General features: G+C 38.5%; 1 protein-coding gene across 2 annotated transcripts in view; it reads right to left on the reverse strand.

Annotated features, from left to right (window-relative positions):
• SLC25A13 (solute carrier family 25 member 13) overlaps positions 1–27,581 on the reverse strand; it is a 99,088-nt gene that overhangs the window by 68,602 nt on the left and 2,905 nt on the right. For both annotated transcript variants that reach the window (XM_030963576.1, XM_030963568.1), the window contains 2 exons: positions 6,575–6,628; positions 1,891–2,033 (listed from right to left, as the gene is read on the reverse strand). In XM_030963576.1, the coding sequence (XP_030819436.1) occupies positions 1,891–2,033; positions 6,575–6,628 (197 nt within the window). The remainder of the gene's footprint in view (positions 1–1,890; positions 2,034–6,574; positions 6,629–27,581) is intronic.

Raw genomic sequence — 27,581 nt, forward strand, 5'->3', positions numbered from 1 at the left:
AACAATATTAACTTGTCATTGCTCTTGCAAGATACCTTCTATTTTATAATAGAAATAATGCTAAATTACTGAACATACTCCCATGACCTTAACCACGTGTAAGCCCCCAAAACGCTGACAAGCCTATTAAAAATGAACACCAACAAAACCTGGTTTGCGCTTCGCTGTAAAACTGGGAGCTCTGGACTGCCAAGTTGGCAATGTTCAGTAGGAGAAGACCAATAGTCCTGTTGGTGTCTTGAGGAGATTTCATGAAGGAACCAAAAAGCAGCTGACCCCTGCCTCAGATGATCACTCTGCAAATTACTTTAAACATCAGGAGAACATCAGGTACAAAAACTGAGCAACGTGGCAAAAAATGCTGCAATGCCACATTAGGGAGATGGATGCTAATCACTTCCCAAACTTTCTCCATTCTTTCACACATTAGTTAAACAGGAAGACAGCCTGAATATCAGAAGAGACTCTCCAGAGACACGTTAGGAACTGTCACTGCACAGTGTGGATTACAGAAACAGTCCTTACCCACGGCAGAAAGCAGCAATTAGAAGCCTCAATACTACACCGCAAAACTCTTACAAGATCACGCCAAGTTACGAAATCCCAACTTGTCAACAAGTTCACATAGGCTACAGTTTTACATTTTGTTCTTCCTGACACCAGCTTCTGTGAGGGAGATCCAAATCACAAGGTATGGATTATGTTCTCAATCTTCTTATTACAAAACGGATTTGAAGCCATGTAATTTGGAAAATGCTGTTTTTGCAGGCATCAAACCAAGGGAAGAAATCTGAGAAATGTTTAATGTTTTCAGCCAAACACTGTCTGAAGACATGGCTTTCTTGATGCCATCAGTGTTACCAACACAACCTTTTACAGAATTCTTTTCCTGGGGCAGCAATCATCACATCAACTCATCTGCAAGGCTTAGGGTGCTCAGCTGCCAAATACATGAAACTGGCTGAGCCGAAAAGAGAGCACAGAAAGAACTGCAAAATTTCTTAGTTATGCCTGCATCTTTTCCTAGGAAGACTGCATTCTCTAGTCATGCTTTGTTTATCTGACATTTTACTCTCTGCAACCACTGACATGACTCATGCATGAAATTTTCTGGTTTCTAAAAATGCCACAACTACACACTTTAAGTTCATAGCTAATTATTCTCAAGTTTCTCTAAAGATACTTTAAAGGGAGGGTTCAACAACTCATATGGGTGAAGAGACAGCTTGCCTGGGCATGTATCAAAAGCAAATGGTAGGATTTCATTAAAGTAGGGGGAAGGAAGATGGAAGGGTAGCTAATCTTGCCTATTGGCAAAGTCGGCCTTTCAGATGCAAACCATGCGCAACCAACTTCACTACTGTCTTCCCAAGATTGCAGAGTAGCTCCCTAAATACCTTAGGTGCTCCTCCTCCCTCTTGAAGCAAAAACACAGTGGCAAAAACCTTTAACAGTGCCATGGCAAAACAAAGCAGGGCACTTTTTTCTAGGATCTCTTCCTACACCATCTAAACTTATTTTGGATTTCTATTTGAATGTGTTTGTGACAGATACATAAAGTAAACAGAGACAGAAAGACTCAGGGAATGAAAGAAAAGCAGGAGCTAGGGGAGCCAGCCCACAAACATGAAAGGTTCCATGAATTAAAAATACATAGTAGACAGAAAATTGTTTGCACCACTAAATGGTAAGTGCAGTTGAAAACAATGTTTCTATTTCTTTATAGATCTGCAGGGGAAAATAAAACAACCCCCCCCCCTTCAAGGATCACACTGTTTGAAAAAATGATTTTGTATTTTTTAAATGAACAATAGAAAAAGAAAAAAAAATAAACCAATCAACTACAAATTCCCCCCACCCCCCAAACTAAAACCACAAAAAACCACTTACCCATCTTTTGTCTGATCCACCACACCTGCAAGGAGCTGTACAGTGCTTGCATTAGGCAAACCATCTCCAATGATCTTCAAGTACCGTGTGACAAAGTCATTAGGAGACATGAAGAATTCTCCATTCTTCTCCACACTTGCATACTGTTAAGTGAATACAATATTTAGTGCCACACATCCTTCTCCAGGCATTTATTACCACCACCCATAGTCCCCAGTCACAAGCAGGACTCTGTTACAGCTGATGACAGTTCTGCTCCAGCGAACCTACAGCCTAAACCCAAACAGGAAAGAGTAAGAGGAGAGTACTGAAGCAGCTGAAGGCTCAGCTTCCCAGACAATGAATGGCAGACATAGGATTTTTGGATTATCATGTCAACAACTTCTCCACAATAGTCTAGAAATGCTCCATAGCACCGAATATGTTTCTGAAGTAGAAGCACAAGCACATTTGCAAGCAGGTATGTGGCATCTCAGGCCCACTGAAACTCTGACAGCATATCTTATTTATGTGAAATTACTCCTTCTTTAGCCATTCTATGAGAAGGCAGGGCTGGCGACACCCACAAATGCCAGGGCAGCAAATGATCTTGCAGGAATGTCCACCTGGGGGTGCTGTATTGGAGAACTCTACTGCATCACCTCCAGCCATAGAGCTTTCTCCTTTAGGAAAGGAGAACCTACAGATACTTCTCCTTGGCTGAAGTGCTGAAAGGAGGCCAAAAAATAGCATTTGCAGAAAAATGTAGCAGCAAAACACAAAGTTTGACAGTTCATCACACTGCAGAAATAAGAATTCTGACACCAGCCATACATCATCCCTGCTTTACAAACAGTTACTAGCATACTACTCCAGAAAACAGCTGTTGACAGACCCAAGCATATCTGATTCCAGGGGAAGCCTTCAGTAAAACATTACAAATAAAAGTAATTTTAACATTTTTGAAGATAATATCTAAATAAATAAATAAAATTCCCTTTGTTACCATCTCTACCCTCAAATTTTCAAGTCCTCATTTTCTGAAGAAGGTCAAATTTGAAATCAACCCTAAAGAATGTATTTTAAGACAAGAAAAAGAATAATGACAATCATTAAGAGGAAAAGAAATCCCAGGCAAGATTTGTAGAACCATGTGCTAGCTTTAAGGGAAATAGATCTATCTTGGGATAACAAATATGCACTGAGAACAGGAAAGAACCTGCTAATTTCTCTTTTTAAATTTTTTAAGGCAGGGTAGGATGATAAACTATCATTGCATCTCCCCACAGAGCATTATCCACACTAAAGTAATAAATAAATTACATGCCTATCGCTGTTTTATAGTGTACTTCAAACACACGTTTTACTTCACGTTACTGTGGCTCTGCTAAGGGACGAAAACTGCCAGTTTTCATTTCATATTGGAGCCTGCAGAGTACTGTTATACCTGCTGTAGGCATATAACTCTCAGAGGGATGCCAAAGTGTTACAGTAAGTAGATTATTTTCTTCTAGTGCTATAGAAATACCATTTTCAGGTACAGCAATATCTTCAAGAAACAAGGCTTCAGAGAAGCAAGCCCAACAAAACATAACTTGTTTTGGCATCTATATATTGGATAGTCCTAAAGGATTCCTGTTTCAATAACACATGCTTGCTAGCTGCTACACTGCAAGGAATTTTGAATTGTATACTTTTATAAGAACTAACAGATCAATTGATTTCAATGTAATCATTTGCAGAAAGACAGAATCCTTCAAAATCCCAGTCTCAGAAACTTTTAACACAGCTGCTATTGAGAAACAAATCAAATAAGTCAGACAGCCTATGCTTCTACATCTCTTTTTCATCCAGTCTAACCCCCTGCTAGGGCACTCAATAACAGAAAACAGCACAAGGTTTCAGTGTCCCCCTGTTTCTTGTCATTGTGATTTACTCAAGTGTATTTGAAATCCAATCACGTACTCCATACTACATATAGAAAATGACCTTGAAAAATGTCAGCTTGATCACTTTGACTAAAATCTAATCTCTTAGGGGTTATGTTAGAAGACTTAGAAGAAGTACTCTTGGAAATTATCATAACAAAAATAAAGAAAACATCAATTCTATTTGTTTTGGAGGAGCAGCATTTAAAAATTGGTTCTTTACAATTTTATTTTCTCCCACTTTGACAATTATACCTACAGAGAATTTAATATTATACATAGTACTTAATGGTTTTTTGGCAACTTATTTACACACTTTTTATATAGTCAAGTAATAACAAGCTTAACCCCATTTAAAGTAAGATTTGCAAACATTCTATTGGGGATTTGACATACTAAATATGCTAAAGGTTGACTGCAATCCACTGCATTTAAACTAATAATTTCACATTTATTTCTACACTGTGGGTACCATCCCTAAACGGCAATCACATTTTTAAATTCTTAATTGAAGTAGGAAAGAATAGTTGTCAAATTATTTTGTAAGTGAATATTCCACAATCTGCAGAAGCAACTGTATTGGCTTCACCACTTAAAATAGTCTGGAGAAGCTTAATCAACACTCTGGGCATCACTCATCTGTAGACCATGAAACAACGTAACACATTTACTCATCATTTTTTCCTTCTTGAGAGTAAGCAGCATGACAATCTTGCATTACAGTGAACAAAACATTTAGCTCATATTTCATTACTTCTTTACTGGGATCTCTTTAGTGGAAGGGAAAGCAAAAGAGGAAGAAAAAGAAGTCAGAGGTGGCATTTAGTGTGCTAAACTACAACCCATTCAATCACCAAATCAGGAGGCTGAGGGAGCTACAATCTTCAGAAATGTAAGAGATAAATACCCACAGGCAGGTAGAAAACAATTTTCCCACTAGTCTCAGCAAACCAACTAACCAACTTCCCCACTCTCCAGCCGAGGATCACCTCATAGCTCAGAAGGGACTGGGTTTCTCTCTAGTGTGTTTATTTCCTTCCTCAGTGCTACTGTCTTCTCAGGTCAGTGGTCTACTCCTTGTCTGCTTTTTCTGCTGCTGTGCTCCTGCTCTTCAAGTATGTTCCTCTGTAAACCACATAACCCCTTCTTTTGCAAGAGTCTTTTTGCTCTCCTGACAGGTGCAAGTTCCAGGACTTAAGAAGTTAAATCCTGACTTTCTCAACTGAAAATCTCATTTCAGAGCTATAAATACTGACAGTATATAATAAAACTATAAATACAGGCAATATACATTGTGACACCTACACATATGGTTAATAATAGCTCACAAGGGACAATGGAAAAAATACCAAGAACTACATGGAGAGTGGGGCATGATGCTGGAGAGCAAAGATGCAGGGAAGAAACTGGAAAGGTATGAGCTGTCTCAGGCCCTCAACACCTCCACAGAAACAATTTAGATACAACAACTCCCTAATAGCACTGTGCCATCTACCTCATACTTATTCTTCAGAACCACAAATTTTTCTACTCTTTTTTTATACCAGAATACCAAACTTACCCAGATAGTGGACCAATGAACCTTAGGAAGGCTACACATAGTTATTTAAATTTAGGAAATGGGTCAAAGAAAGCCAGTTTCACAAAATCACTGAATAGTCTGGGTTGGAATAGATGTTAAAGATCATCTAGTTCCAACCTCCCCGCCATAGGCACATACATGTCCTGTTAGACCAGGTTACTCAAAGCCCCATCCAATCTGGCCTTGAACACTCCCAGAGATGGGGCATTCACAACTTCTCAGGGCAAGCTATTCTGGGACTTACCAACCTCAGAGTAAGCGTTTCTTCCTTACTTCCTTAACCTAAACCTGCTCTCTTTCAGTTAAAAATCATTCCCCCTTGTCCTACCACTACATGCTCTTATAAAATGTCCCTATGCTTGTGAAATGTCCCTCTCCAGATTATGTGTAGGCTCCCTTGAGGTACTGAAAGGCTGCAGCAAAATCTCCCTGGAGCCATCTCTTCTCCAGGCTGAACAATCTCAATTCTCAGTCTGTCCTCATAGCAAAGGTGCTCCAGCACTCTGATCATCTTTTTTGCGACCCTCCTCTGGACTAGCTCCAACAGGTTCACATCCTTCTTAGGCTGAGAGTCCCAAAGCTGGATGCAGCACTGCAGGTGGAGTCTCACGAGAACAGAGCAGGATTGGAGAACCAGCTCCCAGTTCTCAGCAAAACACTAAAACACATTTCTCTCAAGTATATAAGCAAGTACGTGAGTCTTTACTTGCATGCTTTCCACAGCAGGCCAATAAAGAAGGAATTTCAGTTAAATAATAAATATGGCCAGCACTTCACATGGTGATCTTCCCACCAGTTCTACAAATAACAGAAGCAGAGATAACCCTAAGGAAGAAAGGATGGCAAGGATGGAAGAAGAAAGTTTACCAAATCATTTAACAGCAAGGTATCTACATGAACATTTTACCACATGTAAGAACAATAGTGAGACTCCTACCACATTCTCTGAACAATGTGGGTTTTTTCTAAGATAGCAATACTTCTTCTGAGTCAATACAATAATCACTCAGGAATATATTTGACTTTTTGGTGAGCATTGTTCAATTCTGATAATGGTATTTAAGTCTAACATGGTAATAATACAGTGAATGATTAATGGTTGGAAAAAAACTATCAAGAGTTGTACGCTGCAATAATGGAGCAAAAGATATGAAAAATTTAAGCAGAGAGAGTAAAATATTTACTTTACACATACCTTCAAAAATATTGCTTTCAACTCAGCTGGATCAGCTCTTTTGGTTAGAGCCACCTACAAGTAAATACAATTACATTAATATGCATAGCTTACACAAAAGGTGTCAAAGTGTCATTTAAAAACAAGAACACAAACAACAGAATGAGTGATGAAAATAAATGTTCACCTTAGATAAATTAGGCACAGCTTTAGTTGGCCACGCTCATTTTATCCATTTCACACTTACATAAGATTATTCAATATTTTTGTTCTGCTTTCGTTATGCAACTCTGCGACTCTTAAACAAGCACACATTAACAAGTCATAAAGACATTCAAGAATCACATCTCTATAGCATACCTCTCTGCTGGGATTCAGCATTATGCTATATTTACCACAGATTTTTCACACTTCCAGCACCCTTCACCTAAAGATTTCAGAGCACCATACACAGTCCCTAAGTGATAAATGGCAAGAATGAAATACTCAGACTCACAAAATTGTTCAAGAAAGCAGCTCCATAAAAAATGAATTTCAATGTAACTATTTGGCTTATTACACCATTATAAACTTAAAGTGTAGATCTTTTTTATGAGATTAATTCAGAAAGCAGTATCTAGAGTATCTAGATTATTCTGCAGATCAAACTAGCAAGTCCAAACTAAAATGTAAGTTATATTTATCAGCACAAGCCCAAATTAGATTTTTTTCAAAACACTGAATCAAAAAATAGTCAACCCACTATGGAGTAAATTCATCAGTATTATCCTGGTTGATATACCATACAATCCTTTTGCTGCTTTTGGCTGTAAGTAGATGTGTCCCCTCAGTCTGTGCTGCTATAGTTTCTCTTTCTTTCTTCAAGCTACCTTGATAAAATCTTGCCTGCTAACATAATAACCTCCATCTGACAAGTCAATTCAGAACATCCATCTATTCCAAATTAAAAAAACAAATACTTTGCAAGCAAACAAAGATCATCAAAAAAATTGTAACAGGGAATAAACAGCCAAAGGACAAGACACACAATCTTACCCTCACCTAAGAATTAAAAATCAAAAATGTTATCAATAAAACACTACTTTACTTTCCTAACTCTTTACAGCAATGGTAGAGTGTAAAGGCAAATGCGACCCCAAGTGCACTTCTAGAAGCATACTAGCCTACTGCAGAAAATAGAAGGAGCCTGTGTAAGTCTGTACAACAGCATTATATCCTCACATGTACACTTAATGATGAATCTTCAGTAAGTTTGTCCTCACCCTAGATGGTTCATTTAAAAACTAAAAAACACAACAAAAAAACCCACAAAAAAAAAAACCATGCAAAAAAAAAAAAAACAAACCCAAAAAACCAAATGAAAACTCAGAATATTTTAAGAAAAGTGTATGATTATACTTACAAAATTCTGTAAGTTTTTTAAAAGGGAAAAACCACACCTATGCTCAACTGACAAAGTCCACAGCTAGAGTCCTAATCCTGTGTCTACACAGAAATCTGTGTGAAAGCATCGCAAAAAAATCAAAGCGTAATTGCGAAGCTAAGAATATAAAAATGTGTGTTTTCTAAAAAGCAAGCTGTCCTAAATACAATCACTGTGAGCAGAGATTTAATTTAACCTGTTTGTAAAAATCTGATAGTCTAGAGCAATTGGGAACTCTGTGGAAAGAAAAAAAAAGCAGCAGTATTTCTATGCTGCTTCAACCCAGAACCTTGCCACTATATAAGCAAAGGAAAGACACTTCAAACACCTTTAGCCAGTAAATATAAATCAGTATCATATTTTATCTGTCTTAAAGTACAAATACTGTCAGAGAAAACTAAGCCTAAAGAAACCAAGGGAGGAAAAAAAGGAAAAGATACACTTTAACTTACACTATTTTCCTTTAATTTCACTGATATTAACAATTCTGAGAACCTTGGGAGATGTGTTCACAGTCCAGCTACAATTTTTCAGCCCCCTTTTGATTATGACGGAATTTGAGTGGTGTTTTTTACTGTCAATACCAAAAGACAGGTTGAAGTTGGTTAGGTCAATGAATGCACAGAAGAACTGCAGACTGGAGCCCCAGCAGTGGCTGCATACCACAGCTTTTCTCCATTTCCCACAGTCTACTTCCTCATTTTTCCATTCCCCAGCAAACAGGAGAGGAAAGGCATGGTTAACACCATGCTAATTGGTGCATCCGTGTCACATCTTACCAGTGTGCTTTCTGAAAGATGTATCTGATGCCAATTGAAGAAAAGAGCCTCTATTACATTACATGTGAACTTCAGGAAGACTGATGCTAATGCAGCCATACCAGTGGCTAAGAGAAGCATTTAATTCAGCTTTTCATCCATACCCAGCTATAGGCAAGGCTGAAGCTGTACACATAGCCATAAAAACTGATCCTGATTACAGGTGTTAGTAGAAGATTCCCACTCTAGAAAAGGTCAAAATATTACTTTCCATACCATTCTGTAATCTGTTATGTCAACAATTGAAAGGCTAAGTAACCTGATGCCAACAAGACGGCAAGCTCATAGCTAGCACGCTTGATGAAAAGTGACCCACAGACGAAAGCTGCTTCCCCATCAGTGAGCTCAGGTGATAGTTACTGACTCCCACATGACTGGGTTCAGGTGATGTGTTTTGTTACTGGAAAGACTTCACCATTTTACTTACATCTTTTCTCCATAAAGATAAAATCAGCTACGAGCTGGCAGGACTAACACCTCTCCAGCGGCATGAGAAGGCGTTTGATAAAGGCGATCTGAGTGAAATAATGTTGCTGTTGCTCTTTACAAAGAAATACTATGTAACAGATACACTTAAAACAGAAACTTCTATTAAGTAAGGTTCAGTGAAGAACGCCCTCAGACAAACAACATTTGTTATTAAAAAACCCAGGAGACAACAGAGTACATCAACTGAAGTGCAGGACTATAATCAAGTTAGAACACTCTACAGGGAAGATTGGGATCATGTATAGAAAATATCAGCAGGGATTTTCATTCCTAAGGCAGACACCTGAAAGTCTTTAGCAACATACTGTGCGTACATGGGTGTTATATATGAAGAATGAAACAGAACAGGCAGTATAAGAACTGCGCTCAAAAATGCTGAGTCCCTCCCATTAGCAACAACACTCAACAAAGGGTGCACAGAGAAAAGGAAAGCTCTGTGAGAGACAGTAACACTAACTGATTTGCATGCTGGAGCTCATCATATCTTTAGACTCCCTTGCACCTTGACCATAATTTCAGCCCATTTTCTCCAGCAGCCCTCTTTTCTCCTTATTGACTTATCCTCAATTTACAGAGACATGCATTTTCAGTCTACTTCCATACTCAAAATTAAATGCAGAGTTTTTCCATAAAAATATAACTGTAGAATACAAGAAAACAGAATCCACTGAGAGTCAAAGAAAATTACATTACATTTCCAACCAGTTCTATTAATATATTTGTCATACACAGGGTAGAAGAAACAGGTTGTGAAAGATTGCATGGTATCAAAAGACACAAAAAAGACTAATAACAGTGTGCTCCATCCCGTAAAGAACAACAACATGGGTGGGCAAGAAAGAAAAAGGGCAGTAGGAAAATCATAATTAATGTCAATATAACACTAATCTAATGGCAAAAATATAGTATCTGATCTTCTCATCTTTACAGCAAAGATCATTTTGGTAGCCACAGTCTGAACAGAGTAGAAAGGTGATTATGATCCAGGAATACTAGGAAATTGCTACAATATTCTAGAAAGTTTATTGCAACAACAGCAAGGCCTAACCCAAGACAAAGAGATAATACTCTTTCTTTCTTTTGGTTTAGTCTGAATACAAGTCAGATGTGAAGGAAAAACAGAGGTAAGGTTGCCCCTCACGCCTCAGTATCTTTAAAACCTGCTGACACCGAGCAGATAAGATGCTGGACAGCTGTCCATCTCTAAGCAGAGAGCCAGAGCTGTGGCAGAGCTGACAGTGGTGAGCTCGGTCTGTTCAGTTCTAGAAAACATCATCTACAGACATATACAGAGAAAAGATGTTTGATGAAAGGCTCAACAAGCGATCCCATGCACTTGTAACTTGTGTTGAAATTAAGATTATTTTTCAGAAGTTCATCCATTCTTAAACACAACTGAAGAATGCAATGTATTTCATACCACTACAAGACCTCAAATTAAAATTGAAACCTTATGTCTTGTAGGGGTATTCCTTTATTTCATCACAAGTTATTGAGTCCACCTGTAAGACTCAAACACATGTGGGCCAGTTTATATAAGAGGTCAGATTAGATCATTGTAATGCTTCCTTCTGGCTAAAAGTATACATATACACTTCAAATGTGCAACACCAAAGGAGATCAAACTGGGGTTTGACCTTACATTCTTGTTTAAATGAGTGACTGGAATATCAGAAACCAGTTAAAGCACAGTTACTGGCCAAGTCTGAATTCAGACCAGAAACCCATTAAGTATTATGCTAAGACAATATTCCAGTTTTTATTTTAATACAACTAACTTGTTCATGTAGATGAGAATCATCTTTCTTCCCTATTTAGACTATACTAGCATAAACATATATAATCATTCTCCTAACCTAGCAACTCTCCTTGGTCACTTTGTACCATCACACCCATATCCTAAGTTACAACTGTTCTGCATCAGCCTCTGTGCAGGGCACTGCCTCTTGTTTCAGCTGCCTCAATAAGCATTTTCTGTTAGTCCAACGTGCATATTGTCACCTCAGCAAAAGAACTGCCATTCCTTCTACAGTAAAAGAACTTGACCGTGATCTACAGTGGAAAGTGAACTACACAGAACCTGACATTACAAGGAAGATTTCAAGCAAGATGTGTGGATCAGCTCACCAAGCAGAGAATCAGACAACTGCAAGGAGAGCTGGCATTGAATGCAGATCAAAAACCACCTCAACAGACCTCCTTAACAATAAACCGAGTATTTCTCCTAGGAAAATACAGTTCAGATAGCATTTGGCATATCTGCCCAAAGGCTTAGGCTAAGAAGAACTGCAAGAGAAGTTGGTAACTACCAAGCAGGTAGGTACATCCAGCTTGATCAGTCCGAGCACAGTCTTTCTTTTCTAAAAGCAGTTCTGATCCTCTCAGTCAAACATTTCAACTACACTTCACAAAAGTCTAACCCTACACTAAGCATTCCTTTGTCTAATAACACCTAGCAAAGCTAAGATAAATGAATGCTATTAACAATAAACAATCTTCTGTAGGATCTTTTCATATCCTATAGACTGGTTGAGCATGAAGAGATGCAGAATAAGCACTATTGAAACTAGACAGTTGAGCTGAGTGTACCCCACACACTGGTGAAGGTAAACGAATTTATTAGCTAACAAGACAGCCTATCTCAAGCAAAGCTACTCACATCCATCTTCACTTCATCATAATTATAATCTCTGGGCGATTCCCACTCTTCTGCACCATGGGAGGTGGAAGCCTCACTTCCCCCAAGTGAATCAAAGCTAACAAACCTACTTTATTGTGCAATTACCTTCTAGCTTTGATCCCACTTTCAAAGTCCCAGAGCAAATGCAGATGGCTTGTTCATAAGATGGTTCTCACACAAGGAGACTCCCAATGAACCATAGTATTTTTGCATACAAACTCAGGGACCAACACACAGTTACCAATTATATACACACAGGAAAGTCCTTGTCCAGTTTGTCCAATACTTCCAAGTAGGTACAGAAACCAAGGTGGGAGTAGTACATATCTTAAGAAAAACTGCTACAAGAATTTCCAAGATTAGCTAATCAATGCTATGTAAAAATGCCTTTAGAGTGTGTACTTCTACAATTCGTGTACTTAAAGACCTGGAAAACAGAAGGACAGTAAAACTACCCCAATACAAAGGTAAAAATAGCTAGCTGTTTTTTGGCATCACCATTGGTTAGTGAACGCATTTAAGTAAAGGAAAAAGCACCATACTGTGGCCAACACGAACCACTCCAAACTTTAAGCACTTATCAGAAAATGGAGTTAGGAACAAACTGGACTATTTGTAGTCAGCCTCCAGACTAGGACAAGGACACAACAGCTATCATTCCTGCAACAAAAATTGATGCACTACACCACAGTAAGAAACTGAACCTGAAAACCTCAACTTTGTTAAAAACAGAAACTGCTTTCACTTTTCATGTTACTATCAGAAAAAGCCCAGTTCTCCAATCACTCTATCTATCCATCATAAAGTGCTACCGTACTGTGACTATAACTTCTCTCCCAAAGTAATATTCCCTATTGTATCATAGTTCTTCTACCACACATTTTTACTCAGGGCAGTGATCCAAAGATACACAAGTGGGCCACATTGTAATGGCCGTTATGCAACATTAACGTGCTCCTGTGTATCTCAGCAAACCAGAGCTCACCACTCACTTGAAGAATGTAATAATTCTAAATAAGATATATTAGGGGTCCTTCAATAAAGGAGTTTATTTTCAAAGGAGCTGCTGAGAATGGTCAAGTGACATTTTTTCTCCAGTCATGGGTATGTTTCAAAAATACCCACTCCTGCTCATCATAGATGGATGAGGTTATATATGTTAATGCTGCTATTTACTTCCTTACACCTTTCAGAAACAGAGTCATATCTAAGAATTATGAACCTGATAAAACATATTTTGGCTATCTCAGTCCAGATTAGACTCTCCCTTTTGATTCTCCCAGGGCATGTTTTGTTACAACAATAATGCTAATGCACAACCAGTGCGCTGACCATAAGCTCAAGACATCAACTGCCTCATGTCCATCTTTCAAAACAGTCATCCCAGTTCCAGCAATCTTCTAGAGGCTTACATCTAGCAGAAAAACATTCATCTCACCCAAAGAAGCAAAGGATAGGAAAATTCTCCAGTGTAACAACTGCAAGATTGAAAGCAGGTTCTGCAGAAAGCAGCCAGTGAAGATACTGAATGACACTGTTATCATTCAAAAATTGTAAGAGAGAACTGGCAGACTATCAGGGCAGCATGAATCTTACCTGGCATTCAGTGTTATTAACATAAAATATGTATTTTAACCAGGATGAAACAATGGGTAGGTGACAAGACAAAAGGTCATTTAACACCATGGCTCTCAGAAAGTGGCACCTTCAGGAAGCATCATCTCACAGCTGTGCAGGGCAACAGTGAGCTCTGAGAGATCCATCTCTGAATGCAACATACAAGTTAGTAACAAGCCTCTCCAAGGTACCCACACTCATGGTGCTCAACGTTCCCAACAGCTCACAGCTTAATGGAGACAATCACTCCTGGTCTCACCTGGCTTCAAGCTTCAGACCCCAACCACCACCCAAACACTCACTTTCCCCTGCCATAGCACAAAGCAGCTATAACAGCCTAAAGAGGTTCTTCCACCAAGAAAAGTCACAATCCAAGGATTCAAAACAACGGTATGATGCTGCACTCCCAGGGAACTTCTTCAGAGTCCTCAATTGCACCTGACATAATACAGTACATACAGAGACCTAAAAAGAGGCATTCCATGCTTTATCTGACACCTTCATGAATTACAGACCCAACAATGGCAAGGACACCATGAACAATGTTAAAAAAGGTTTCTGCATAATTTTCTCTCCCAGATGTCAACACAAAGTCCCAGTGAGTGAGCAAGATTGTTTGCAGCAATAAACAAAAACCTGCTGCCTTTTGAAGAAAGCAGACCTGGAGCAGTGCCATATAGGGGTATGATAACCAGAATGACCTGCTCTTAAATAAGTACTAATAAAAAAAAATTTTTTTATTATTATTATTATTATTATTATTATTATTAATAATAATAATAATAATAATAATAATAATAATAATAATAATAATAATAATAATAATAATAAATTGTATCATTTAGTTATGTGCAATCAGTCTCCATAAACTTGTGGAACATTTATAGGCTGCATCTTAAGTTGTTGCTAGAGTAATCTGTAATCTGTAACTCCATGCTTGTGAATGAGCAGGTAAAGAAATGTGCTGAAGAAAAGTTACTATATATTACATGTCTTGACCAATAATTGCACAACAGGAATTATGTAGGAATAAGTGACAGGTAAATGTGTTTTGTTTCAGTATTGTGTTTCCTCCTTTGAAGACAGAAGTTCACTTTTCAAGATCCTGTTTATAATCGATTCCATCTATTCAGCTCTAGTCAAAATGCTACACCTCAGCAGCTCAGAGAACTGGGAAGGGTGTGGGAGTGGGCACAAATCCTTATGCATGTATGGATCCAATCTACAACCTTAAAAAGAACAAATGTCACCTGCACAAGGGAAACAACATCCCACACATCAAGTAAAGTTATTAAAAGGCTACAAATGGTGAGACTCAAAGAAAAGCTAAAGTCCTGTGGCCAGGAACCCTTCCCCATAGCTAACAAAAATAACAGGAGCATTCTAGAACATATTTGGACAAAAGGTAACATTTTCCTACTTGAAACACAAAAACCAATGTTATTTATTTTTCTTTTTTCTATCTCTACAGCACTCAACACAGTGGCATACTGGGTCATGGGAAGCATGGCCATGGTCTGTGAAACTTGAGTCACAGTAACCATCCACCTTTCCCACATAAACATGTTAATAAGCCTCTGACTATGGAAAACTTGGACTTTCACATTAACAAAGTATCTCTCTCCCTTGAAGATTTTTATCTGTAATCTCAAAATAATACATATGTCAAAGTATGTGTTTCCAAACACATTTTCTTTTGCCTATAAGCAAGTGTATCACTGTTTGTCCAACTAGCACCATATGGGTTTTCGTTTAAACTTATTACATAATCTCCCTGAAGACAGGGAGTACAAAGTAAAGGCAGTTTAACATTTTATTTCACAATTCTTACCTTCAATATTAACAACAAACAACTGCTTGATGTTTAAATATTAGCAGATTACACAGCTGCCACAGGACACTCTGGTCGTGTGACCTTCATTCTTGCTTAAGATCTGGACTGAAAAGTGAAGCTATCAAAGAGGGTACTTGGAAATAATTTACAGTTTCATGCAGGAATATAAAATAAACCAGTGAAGACGTATATTTTTTATGCAATGCTGTCACTGTAATCCTAGGGGTTTATCTGCCACTGACTTGCCACACCTCAGTCAAAATTGTTAAAAAGTTCACAATAACTCTCCTTAATACACCTAAGTTGTAAGATACCTGACAACAATAATTAAAATCTTCTCATCTCCTTAAGAAACTGTGGAAACATTTTCAGCATTTTAATTACAAACTATTCTGATTTTAGCTTGAATGATTTTGGCTTCTCATCTGTGAGTCTATTTTATCATAGATATTTGCATAAAGCAATAACTGTTCCATTAAAACATTAAATTTACTTCTGCTGCATTGCCCTCCGAATGTTTTTGTGAGATCACATGGTTGCGGTGGAAATAATGATGATGTCAAACTGAACATTTAAATTTAAAGATGGGAATTTAAAGATAAAATCCTTAAAATTACCTTCAGGAAAGCATTTTTAGCAGAGGGGTAAACAATATTGAACCTTTTTTTCCCCAAGAAATGGACTTCTATTTGCTTTGAGAGCATTGCAGTCAAACTAAACTCTAAAAATACCAGATTAACAAACACAGAGCAGTGTTTAAGACACTAGAGAAGACCTAGCACTTTTGTTTTAATGTCTCAGGAACCAGGAGCTCTTTCATTCCATTCCTTGGACACTTAGGTTGATGTCAGCACCCTGACATCACCAAATGAATTCAGAACAGCATGTTTGCCATCCCACAGTATCCTACTTTTTAGCCCAAACTGTCAAAACCGTAGCAGAATTCCAAAAAAACTCTTTCTGACCAGTTGATCCAGCACTTTGAAACACAAAAAGTTAATGCTTTACCTCAAAAAAAAAAAGGTTGGGTGATCAATCAGTGACTACACCTCACAGCTTTCACAACCTGCACTACCCCAGAAAATCTGCCGTGAACAGAAAATCCAGGAAATCTCACACTAGTTGTCATTATATATACCTTTGTTTGATCAAATTGTGGGTCATACACAAAGCTCCAGGTTTTCAAAGCTACAAAAGAATTGTAGGCACACATTCGGTATAAAACTTCCTAAAAACATTGGAAGAAAACAAGTGTATTTGGCAGTCTTTCTGTGCATATTTTGCTAAGATACTTCCATAATTTTCAAGAGTTCAGTGCTCTCTTTACTTCCTTCACTTGCCACACATCCAGAGAAAAAGGGGGAAAAGCTGATTTATTATGAACTTGTCAAAGGCACACAGAATAAGGAATTCCTACGTGCTATTTCAGTGATACAGGATTTGAATGCTTGCACACTTGACAATTAAGTATTCTGGTCTGGGCTATTCTCATACCTGAGATACTGAATCTATAGGCTACATGTAATGGAAAACCAAAAGCAAATTGCAAGAGTTTTGCAGTCATTAAGAGTTTTACACCACTATTTTCTTTATGGAGACAAAAGAGGCTCAAAACTCCTGTAGTACAATCTTCACAATACAGAAAAGACTGAACCTGCTGCTTCACACCAGTTAGTCTTGACAGAAAAGATTCAGACCAAGTTACTGATCTAGGTCTGTGAATAGAGTAAAAGCAAGTTTATATAAAGTTTGTTGTTGCCATGTTTTTCTTCCTTTTGAACAGCATCAACATGGGACTAATTCATGATCTTTAGAAAGTAGTTTCCAGTTAGACTGACACACAATGGCAAGCAGTCTTAGACAGGTGAAGTGACAGGAAGGAGGAAGCCTGACTTGATGTCAGTGACAAAAACTATTTTAATGGAAATGTGAAATTATTCAAAAATTTCTTCTCCCAAACACGTGAAGATTTCTCTAGTCAGATTCAGACTGCACAATGGGCTGAGAGAAGGAATCAGGCAGACGCAGTATTTTTACATAGCGTGTTTTTCTAATGGCTTTTCATACTCAGTGCCTCACTTAAAGGTTTCTTCTGTCAAAGATCTGTTAAATCAACGATGTTTCATCAAATAGTAGTTGTCAAACATGATAAAGAACTACAATAATAAAATACGTGACCAAGAGGTTTTAGCAGCCAAGGATTCAGGGAAGACTGGAAATAGGTTGTATTTCCAAGGCAGAGAAAAATGACAGCAGTAATGAAGTCTGCTGTTTGTATTCAGTAACACTAATTTTCAGACCTCTTCTATCCTAAATTAAGACCTACACATCAGGTCATGCAATGGACAGATATGACAGGAAAGTCACATAACAAAGGACAGATGATAACGCATGACTGCTATTGCACGACGTATCTTTTAATTAAGTCTTTTAAGTAGGGAGACTCCTGCCCTGCTACTGATATGAGGCAACATCTCAGTCTCACTCCTACACTAAGAGCCCACAACAGACCCCAGACTTGCCTAAGCAGATGTAGAGGCCACCTGATGTAAAAGAACTGCAAAAAAAAAAAAAAAAGCAAAGCCACCCTATAAACACACACTACCAAGAGGCATTAAGACAGATTTTATTTCTCAGTGTAGGAAACCATATGTCTACACATTTGAACACGGACCTTCAAACCAGAAGGGCATGTACAGACACAGAATCTTTGTGTCATGATCTTGCTGATGGACTTTCATGTTTTGGAGAGGTTACCTGCATTTTGATTAACACCCATCAACCTTTGATGAAAGATGTAGTCAGATGCTGCTCAAGCTACTCCAACACTGAATAATTTGCTCTAATTTATTTCTTTAAAACTACTCTAATTTACAGCTTTACTTTGATGAAGTGGGCACTTTTGATAACTTCCCAGAATTATATATCCATTGGCTGAAGCAAAAACCCAACCCCCCCCAAAATGGTGATTCTACTGGCTGAGAGAGTTCAGAGAAGTTGGGATAAGAAATAGCAACTAAAATATAAAGAGAATTAGAATTTCTTCCTCCTACTAGCTGGATGATTGGCATTTGGTTTAGGATCATCCTGGTGAAAGCCTCCTCCCCTGTTGACTGAGTGCATTTTTAAGTAGTGAGCAAACATAATCAGGAAAGAAAAATCTGTGCCCTTCCATATTCTGAAATCTACAGGCATTTTCCCCTGTACACAATATCAGAATGAAAAACAAAGCACAGTGAGTGCTAGTTAATTTTTTCTTTTCATCTCCTTGCAAAGCCAGCTCTAAAAAAAGATTCCAACCTGCCACAGAACCTTCTTTGAACTTTCAATTTCCTACTAAGTTTAAACTTATCTTCTCAGATAGAAATGAAGCTTGGCTCCAGAAAAAAAAACATTTTTAAATCCTTGGTGAATAAAGATCAGGCAGTATTCACCTACAGAAATTGAAAAACGTGAAAAGATAAATGCCAAACAGTGTGCGGAGCTTGAAAAAGCTGTGGTCAATGGCATTTTACATAACAATCTGAATTCCAGTAAATCACATTTCAATTACAAAGGAAGTACCAACAAGATCACTGTCACAAACAGAGAAATAATAAACTCTATTCGGGAAACAAGAAGTGAAATTCAACTATATCAGATCTCTATTCTCATCCTTTTCTTAAAGTTTTCAGTTGAAGAGATTTGTTCAGCTATACAGGAAATACTCAGACTTTGACTCCCCACACTTCCCTCCCTGTTCAGTTCCACAACTGCTCAGGAATGATATATTTTAGACTTGCTCAACAGCTGTTTAGCTCAAAAGCCATGTTTTGATACTTAGAATACTAATTACACAAAAACATCTGAATCACAGAATATGCTGAGTTGGAAGGGACCCACAAGGATCATCAAGTCCAATCCCTGTCCCTGCACAGGACCATTCCCAAGATGATTGGACAATGCCCTCCCCATCATGAGCCTGAGAGCATTGTCCAAATACTTCTTGAACTCTGTCAGGCCTGGTGCTGTGACACTTCCCTTGGGAGCTGTGCCAGAGCCCAACTACCCTCTGAGTGAAAGAACCTTTTCCTAATATCCAACCTAAACCTCCCCTGACACAACTTCAGGTTCTTCCCTTGGGTTCTGTCACTGGTCACCAGAGTAAGGAGATCAGTGTCTGCCCCTCCTCTCCCCCTCATAAGGAAGTTCTAGACTGGGATGAGGTCTCCCCTCAGTCTCCTCTTCTGTAGGAGGAGGGAAAACAAACTCTGCTTCTACTTACTTGTAAGGCTGGCTAATAACTATGGTCATCTACGTACACAACGTCTTCTGTATTCTAGCTTTGAAATGAAGTTTACTCTTTCAATCCTTCAATTACCCTAATCATCAAGGCCATAACAATCATAGTTGTAAAAAGCACATGTATTACTCTTCTGATAGGTCCCAATAATTGCAAAAATAACCTTTAGAAGCCCTGAAATTTTTAAACTGATGGAATTTTTTTAAAAACTAGACATTAAGAGTTACAGTGTACATTATCTTCACATGGGATTGATTTGTAGCGGGACCTGAAGACTGGAAAATAATTTAAAGAATGCACCCTTTAAGTGTAATGCTAATACTCTTCAAGTAAAATTATTCTTTGATATTTCTGTTTTGAAAAGAAGACACAATCAAGTTTCAGCTATATTATTTGTGGCTAATCTCAATATAATCTAACAGTAGTTCAATAGATAACTACAAGTCTAGGACTATTATTGCCAGCTCACCAAAACTTGGACCTTAGCAGGTGAATTTAATTCTGTATTCTGACAGCTTCTATCAGATAATATATGCTGGTCAAAAAGCATTTAATGGGCTTTAAAATGCTCAGTTTCTAAAGGATTCTTCTTCAAATTACAACATAACATTAACTATTTGCCTCCCTGATCAGTCTGCTTTGCTGCCAGACAATCCTGCCCTAGATACCCAAAAGAGGTGCTGGAGTACATTCATTATTAGCTTTCTGCAATGCACTGCACTTGACAAAAAGGTAATCTTACAGGCCTGAATAAATACTCGACTGTGTTTCTCTCCACATTAGATCAAATTTAATTAACCAGTGGTATGCAATAAGATGCAGTGTTAACATCCTTTTCCTTCACTGGTGCCTGGTTTTCATCAAAGAGAACTACTAATAATGCAAACAGCACTAATAGGGCTGGGAAGGGCTCACCTGTCATAAGGACAGTTTGTGGAGAAAGAATTAACAGCCTCAGGAGAGGTTACCTGTTCTACTCATTGCAATCACAGTCACCTAAAATATTAACAGTACGAATGCCAAAAATGTGAAAAGACTACAGAGATGTGCAGAGTAAAGAAAATTTGTCACTTAAGAGTGGAAACACTAAAACAATCACCGGTTGTGGTAGTACTATTTATTACTATAAACTTAAGATTGCCTAAGTTTTCCAAATATGATATCTGGGTTAAAAAAAATCAAACCAAAACAAATAAAAAACAAAAAACAAAAACCAAAAACACATAAGAGCAAAAAAAGCAACACAAATACAAATCCTAGAAAAGGTCTCAGATGTCTGTTCTCAGAGTACCCTGCCTCCAGCTCTGGCCCAGAGCCTTTGAGATCAGGTCTTCTACCAAAGGGATAAACTAATATTATTGATGCTAATGTGGACTCACTGGTAGGGAGCAAGACCAAGGCCATGTGAAGGTCATAAGTCATAAAGGCAACAGTAACCTAAACCACAAATGCATGAAACCTCTCTGTAGCTTTGCTTTTCATTTTGACCGTTATACATTTTAATATGGATAATTCATAAAATGACAGAGTGCTTAACAATTCACATCTGTATCGATCATTCAAAAACTACCAGTCAAAGGAGAATAAAACACAAATTATCGCACGGCTCTCAAAGTTCCTTCATCTTCAGCATCCGTCATCAAAGTCATCCTCCTTTAATTTCCCAAATTTCTGGAGAGTTAGGATTTCATTTCTCAGAGTTAAAATTTCACCAGCTGCCTGAGTCCTACAGACTAAGGCTGCTGTCATCTTCTGTGTGTTGTGTCGAGCTAAGGCTGATCAGCACTGTTAGAAAAACATGTAGGGACCAGCTAGGCTAATCAAGGCAAAACCGACCACAAACTTGCCTAAAGCAAGTGGCAGTTACTCCTTCTACAGCAAAGTCAGGTCACTTTTGAATACATAAATAAGCCAATCAGACACATCTTTAAGAAAAAAACAACAAAAGCAACAAAATAGTAGAAACCATTTGCAAGGGAAGTCTGATTTTTAACTTCTGCTTACTCAGAAAACTCCTTTCAAAAACATTCCTATCAGTTCAGGTATTAGGCTATACAGAGAAAATGGGACAAAATACTTTAGAAGAGTATAAATATTTAAAAGAAAAGTTATGACAAAGCTTTCTTGGTGTTTCAGTTCCATTTTTTACTTTCCTTCTTTCAGTTTAAATTTTTGCCTACTGGCATGTAAATAACTTGTGAGTAATTAGTTGACCAATTAGTTCTATGAAAATTTCACAATTTTGCCAATGCAATCTTACAGTTACATCCACATGGCTACATTCTTGCACCACACCTTCCACCTTCAGGGAAAAATCCCTAAAACCTCTATGGCTATCCCAGCATGAACCATAGCTGACAACAGACTTACCAAAGTAAAAAACCCTGCCTTCTTATTTCTCTAACAAGCAGTGGAAAATGTAAAAGTATCTATAAATGCACAACAGTAAATATTCCTATAGCAGTCACACTAAACAACCCTTTGCAGGTCTCCAGCTTAAGGTATTTCTGTGCTCAGTGCCATCCACATAACACTTTAAACTGCTTTGCTGTGTGAATTGTTCTAGGGAACAGATCTGATCTGATGCAAACAAAACCAATCTATATACACTAAAAAAAGAAAAAAAAATTGTGTCACTTTCTTCCCAGCCAGTTATCCACTCCAGTTCATCCCTGCACCATTACACTATCCTAGGATCGCCACTGAATTGCGATTTAGTGAAATCACAACTTCATGGCTAATGCCAGCTTTTAAAAACTGCAGTGACCTGGCAGTTCAGGAAACAAACAGGTACCTCTCCACACCAACCCAACCAAGAGAAGCAAGTTCAGCCCTGGCATCAAAGCAGAGAACAATCAGCCCAGCACCAGAAAGGCAAGAACCAGTCCTAGAGACCTGGTCTAGCCTAGCCTTGGCTTTCAAAGAAGAACCAGTAAGATTCTAAAGATATGGAGTAGTGATGATACTAAGATTTTAGAAGTATTTTTAAAAGGTCTGGCTGTGTGGGCACAAGTCTGCTCATCTCAGAGCACTCTCTACAAATAAAACTGTGTTTGTGTATTTGCAAACTCCACTTTGCTCAGCCTCTGAGGGTCTGATCCATTAGCACACCCCACTACCTCTAGTCACAGCATGATGCAAAAACCATTCCATTTGTACAAGCTGGAAGTCACATGCAATTTAAGGTTTTAGGATTCCAGACGTTTCCCCGAGGTGCACATCCAGAACTGCTGCAGCCCTGATTTGAGCACGTACAGACATTTCAGACACTCTGACCAGGTGCCCAGCAACCACACATGCAACGCGTCTAATGCACACTGGCAGCGAGCACCAACCAGGCAGCAACCCTCCAAAGCTGCGGCAGCTGGAGGCATCCTTCATGCAAAATGCATCAACAGTGCTGGCAACAAAGAATCCAAACCTTCCCCCCTCTCAGGTGGGGACCATAATGGCTAGAAACTGAATCAGGTTTTGGCAACAAAGAATCCAACTCTTTCCCCCTCTGTGCCAGGTACCATAATGGCTCGAATCTGAATCAGGTTCTGGCCCACATCTCTTGCCCCTAGTCCTTGCGTTGCATTATAACAACACAGGGCAATGGCTCTGCCTGAAACAGAGGCGCAAACCTCGCTCTTTAAAGATCCTCCAGGGACTTTCCTTTTCTTCATCCCTATTCTTTCATACCCCACTGGCTGCCTTAGATGCTCCCTAATGAGCACTCTGGCTGTTTTGGTACCGATCCCTCATAGCTCTGGTAGGTTTCCTAATTCCAAAGTCAAGTGAGTAAAAAAGTTAGGCATGGAGATGTCAGTCTAAAGAACAGCAAAAAAATAATATTTTTCTAAATTGGTTTTCACATGGTCAGAGTGTAAGGCAGATCTCCAAGGAGACTCGAAGAGTGACCATATTGGTCAGCACAAAAACATTTCTGGCAGGCTGCTTAGGCATGCAAGATATCATAAATATATAATCCAGCAGCTGATGTTAGGGATCTCACATGTGTCCAACAAGAGGAATGTCCTGCAACAAGCTGTATTTCTTCTGTTTCTTCTCTAAACGCACGTAGATTAGTGTACACGCAGTCACTTTGCCACTCTCTCTCTCAGATGTTTATTTTTTCCCTCTTCAGAGGAAAAGCAAAATGCCAACAACCCATTCCTTGTGAGCAATTTCATCCTTTAACACACTGGATTTTGTTCAGGTCAAGTAACATTTTTGGTAAAGAATATAATTGCAATTGCCTGTTTCTAAGATCTTGTAAATAGCATGACATTATTTTAAAAACTGCATTTACAGTGTTCCTTTAAGTGTTTTTACACAGTTTCAGCTGAAATTGCTTTATTCCAAAGCAATTGAATATAGAGTATTTTTATAAGGACCTCTTTGTCTCTCTGTAAATGACTGAGATACAGATCCTTTCCAGAAAGAGAATGCATCAGAAAACATGCAACCTTACATTTTACTAGCCATAGTTATCTAGCACCATAAAACATCAGTTCCTGAAGCTTATGTTGTAGCTAAAGCAAAACAGCATGATTAGCAGAGTAAAGTAGTGCCTAGAGGCCTTACGCAAGTTTAGGTTTGGCACCATACAAACACACAGGCTCTATTCAGTATGGTAAAGCCATTCTACAGCCAAAGCAGAGGCAATTCCATAGATCAAAAGCAAAAATTAAGCTAAAATTCAGCAGCACATTCATTCCATCTTCCAGGAAATACAGTATCACATACCTCCTTGTCATACTCCTTGGACAACATAGACAAATAAAATAGATATTGGCCTAAACAAGCTGGTTAGAAGACACATTGTTATCATTCAGGGCTGTAAGCTTGTCTACATTACAGCTTCAGGAGTGCCTTTAACACGTGGTTTAAGGAACACTTCAAAGAGCTCCTCTAACCTCCTGCAACACAAAGCTGCATGGAAAGAGCAGATTATTTCCCAGTGTGATAAAATCCAGACAACTTCAAATACTTTTCAGCAGGCACCACAAAAGACAAGGTATACACATAACTGCTGGATCCAGTAGTCCTCTCCTAAGATATACATGAAGCAAAGTCACCCTGCAATTCCTCTTACAGGGGTACCACAATGGAAAGGAGCAAGCTCCAAAAACTTGCCAAAACCACTGGCAGTTGCAACATGTGATGCCATCAGTACCAAACATATTGAAGACATAAAGCAACCTCTTTCACCACCTTCTCTTGCCCCCACCTTGCTCTGATAAGGAAAGGTGGGGTCAGAGAGGAAATAGCAGCACAAAGACTCAGGTAAACTCAATTGAGACAAAACCCCCACTGTAATAAAGCTTCTTTTCAGGGTAACTCAGTGTCCACTGTGGCAGAGAGCTGTATGGAACTTTTTCACAGCAGAATTGCTCCATGAGTGTCTTTCCTGGGATTATTTTTGCAAGTGGGCCCTGTTGCATGCTGTGAGTCTTGTGAGAATGGGACTCAACCAGTTCTCCCAAAGGTACACATCATAAGCAAAGATCTATGTAGTAAAAGAAACCAAATGAAACCAAACACATAAACTATGTGAAACCAAACACTATGACAGGCAGGACAGTGGAGTAAATGACTTGGTTTCTCCTCTGTTTCAGCTGCAGTCATCAGTCACACTACTTTGTACTTAGAAAAGGTCTGAAGTTATCAGCACTCATACAAATTCAATGTCCCTCTATCAAGCAAATTCTTGTCTCTTAAGAAATCAAGATGCAGTAATAAGTCATAAGCAGCATAAATACACAGGTTTTTTTCTGAGGGGAAAGTGGAAAGAAGAGTCTTATGATACACATAAGAATTTACATATTTCTGCACAGATCCAAAACATAACTATGCATGAGCAAGCACTGTGGACCTGTACAGACTAGCAACAGGACTTTCCATGTAGATATTACATAGTGCTATCACATCCAAAAAACTACCATGGTACCATTAAGTGCCATAACACTATTAAACTTATAGTACATAAACTCAGTGGTGCTTCAGGGAAACAGATTGCTCTCTCCTTACTCACCAACCACTTTTCTCTCCACAACTGATCTCACTGAGTGTCTGGAGCCTGTCCACAATGGACTCCTCTCCTTTCATGGACACAGGAGTCCATCATGATGCCAGAATCCCTCACCTCTTCTTTTCTGAGGGCCCAACAAATCCATGTCCAATGCAATGCAATTCTTCTCTTCCATTTTGCTGGAGGAAGGGAAGAATGGCATGATTGAGGGCAAGAAGAGTGAATTTAATCTGTTCCCAGGCACACTGCACGCTACTGCTAGCACAGGAAAATGAGCACGGATGAACGAGCTGAACAGAGGCAAAATGGAGCTGTATGATGCACAAGGGACACACTGGGTGTACATGGCAGCAAAATAATCAAAGTGACACGGTTGTGTCAGCATCTAATAGTTTTGGTGTTGTTTGCAATCATGTTTATTTAGAACTGCACTGCCACTGTGCCTGCATTTCAGTCGCTGCTTACCCAAACCTCACTAATTCATATCACACAGGGCAGGCACTGGATCACTTCTGCACACAAAAAGGTTTGCAGAGGCAGGGCCAGTGGTATCAACCCCTCACAGAACTCCAGTTAATGCAGCTGAGGTGATGCATCTTGCAGGACTGGGGTGTTCAGTGTGAGATGTCTGACTGTAGTAACACCAAGACATTCACGAAGCCTGTGCCTGGGCACTAACTATTTTTGGAGTGACAAGGTTTAGGATTTTAAAGGTAGATGTGGCAGTAACCAGAAATAACATTTAATTCCACTAATATAGCTTCCATAATAAACAGTTCCAGGAAAACACAAGAGAAAAGAGAATTTAAAAAAAGGTTAAATACATGAAAATTGCATAACCAATTTTCTTTACCTTGCATTAGGACTATCCCAAATATTGTCACATAAGTCAGCAACAAATCTCTTTTTGTTACATTATTGACATGGTTCTGACAGTCTTAGTAAGATTTACACATGCACTTAAAATTAAGCATGCAAGCAAGTCCCATTGGGTACTGATGTAAGGTTCATGCCTTCACTTGAACAGTCATTTTACAACTAGCTTTTTTAGCATGCAATATCTGTGTTCACTTTGTTCATTGGACAATAATTTTAAAGTAACCTATACATTCTAAGTAGTACGGGCAACCAGTACGTGCCCATTTGATAAAAGTTCACACATGACACACAAAAAAACATTACATTAGAAACAGAGATATTCCACAGTATTCAAAAATCAACTCCTGTATCCATTATTACACAGTTCATACAATTACAGAAGTTTATTCACATGCTAACCACAGCAGAGATAAAGTTTAATGGTGTTCACATGCTTCCACAGTTTTTACAGTTTACTAGGCTTTGATTTATCTATCAAAATTATTTGAGTTTGGAATTTTCATTAATGCAATTTTTAACTGTTTTGAACGTAGCTTAGTGGTTATGAAATATAAAGTTTAAAAATATTATATATACTAGCTCCCATTATAAATATCAATTTCTGACCTTTGGTTGAACGGACAAAGTAGCATAGTAGCAAAGGCAAAATCAACTACAGAAAGAAGTCTCGTTGAGACATACCTTAGGACCTCCCACTGAAAATATGTTTATATTTTACCAAGCAGTAGAACTTTAAAAAGACAGCAAGTCACACTTTGCACATGCATGAGACAACAGCTATGCCCAGAACTTGTAGCAGAATAGGGATCAAGGGTAACTGACATTCACTCAACACAAACATTTAATTTTGCTGTAAAATACACACCAGGTGAATAGCAAGGGGCATTAGCTAGACTAGGTAAATTCTCTTTAGAACTATCTGGCTAAAGGGCAGAAAAACAACATTGTGATTGCATCGTTAAACACTCAAAATTAAGAAATAAGCAGGGC

This window comes from Camarhynchus parvulus, chromosome 2, assembly GCF_901933205.1.
Source record: "Camarhynchus parvulus chromosome 2, STF_HiC, whole genome shotgun sequence".
In the NCBI taxonomy this organism is placed as follows: Eukaryota; Metazoa; Chordata; class Aves; order Passeriformes; family Thraupidae; genus Camarhynchus; species Camarhynchus parvulus.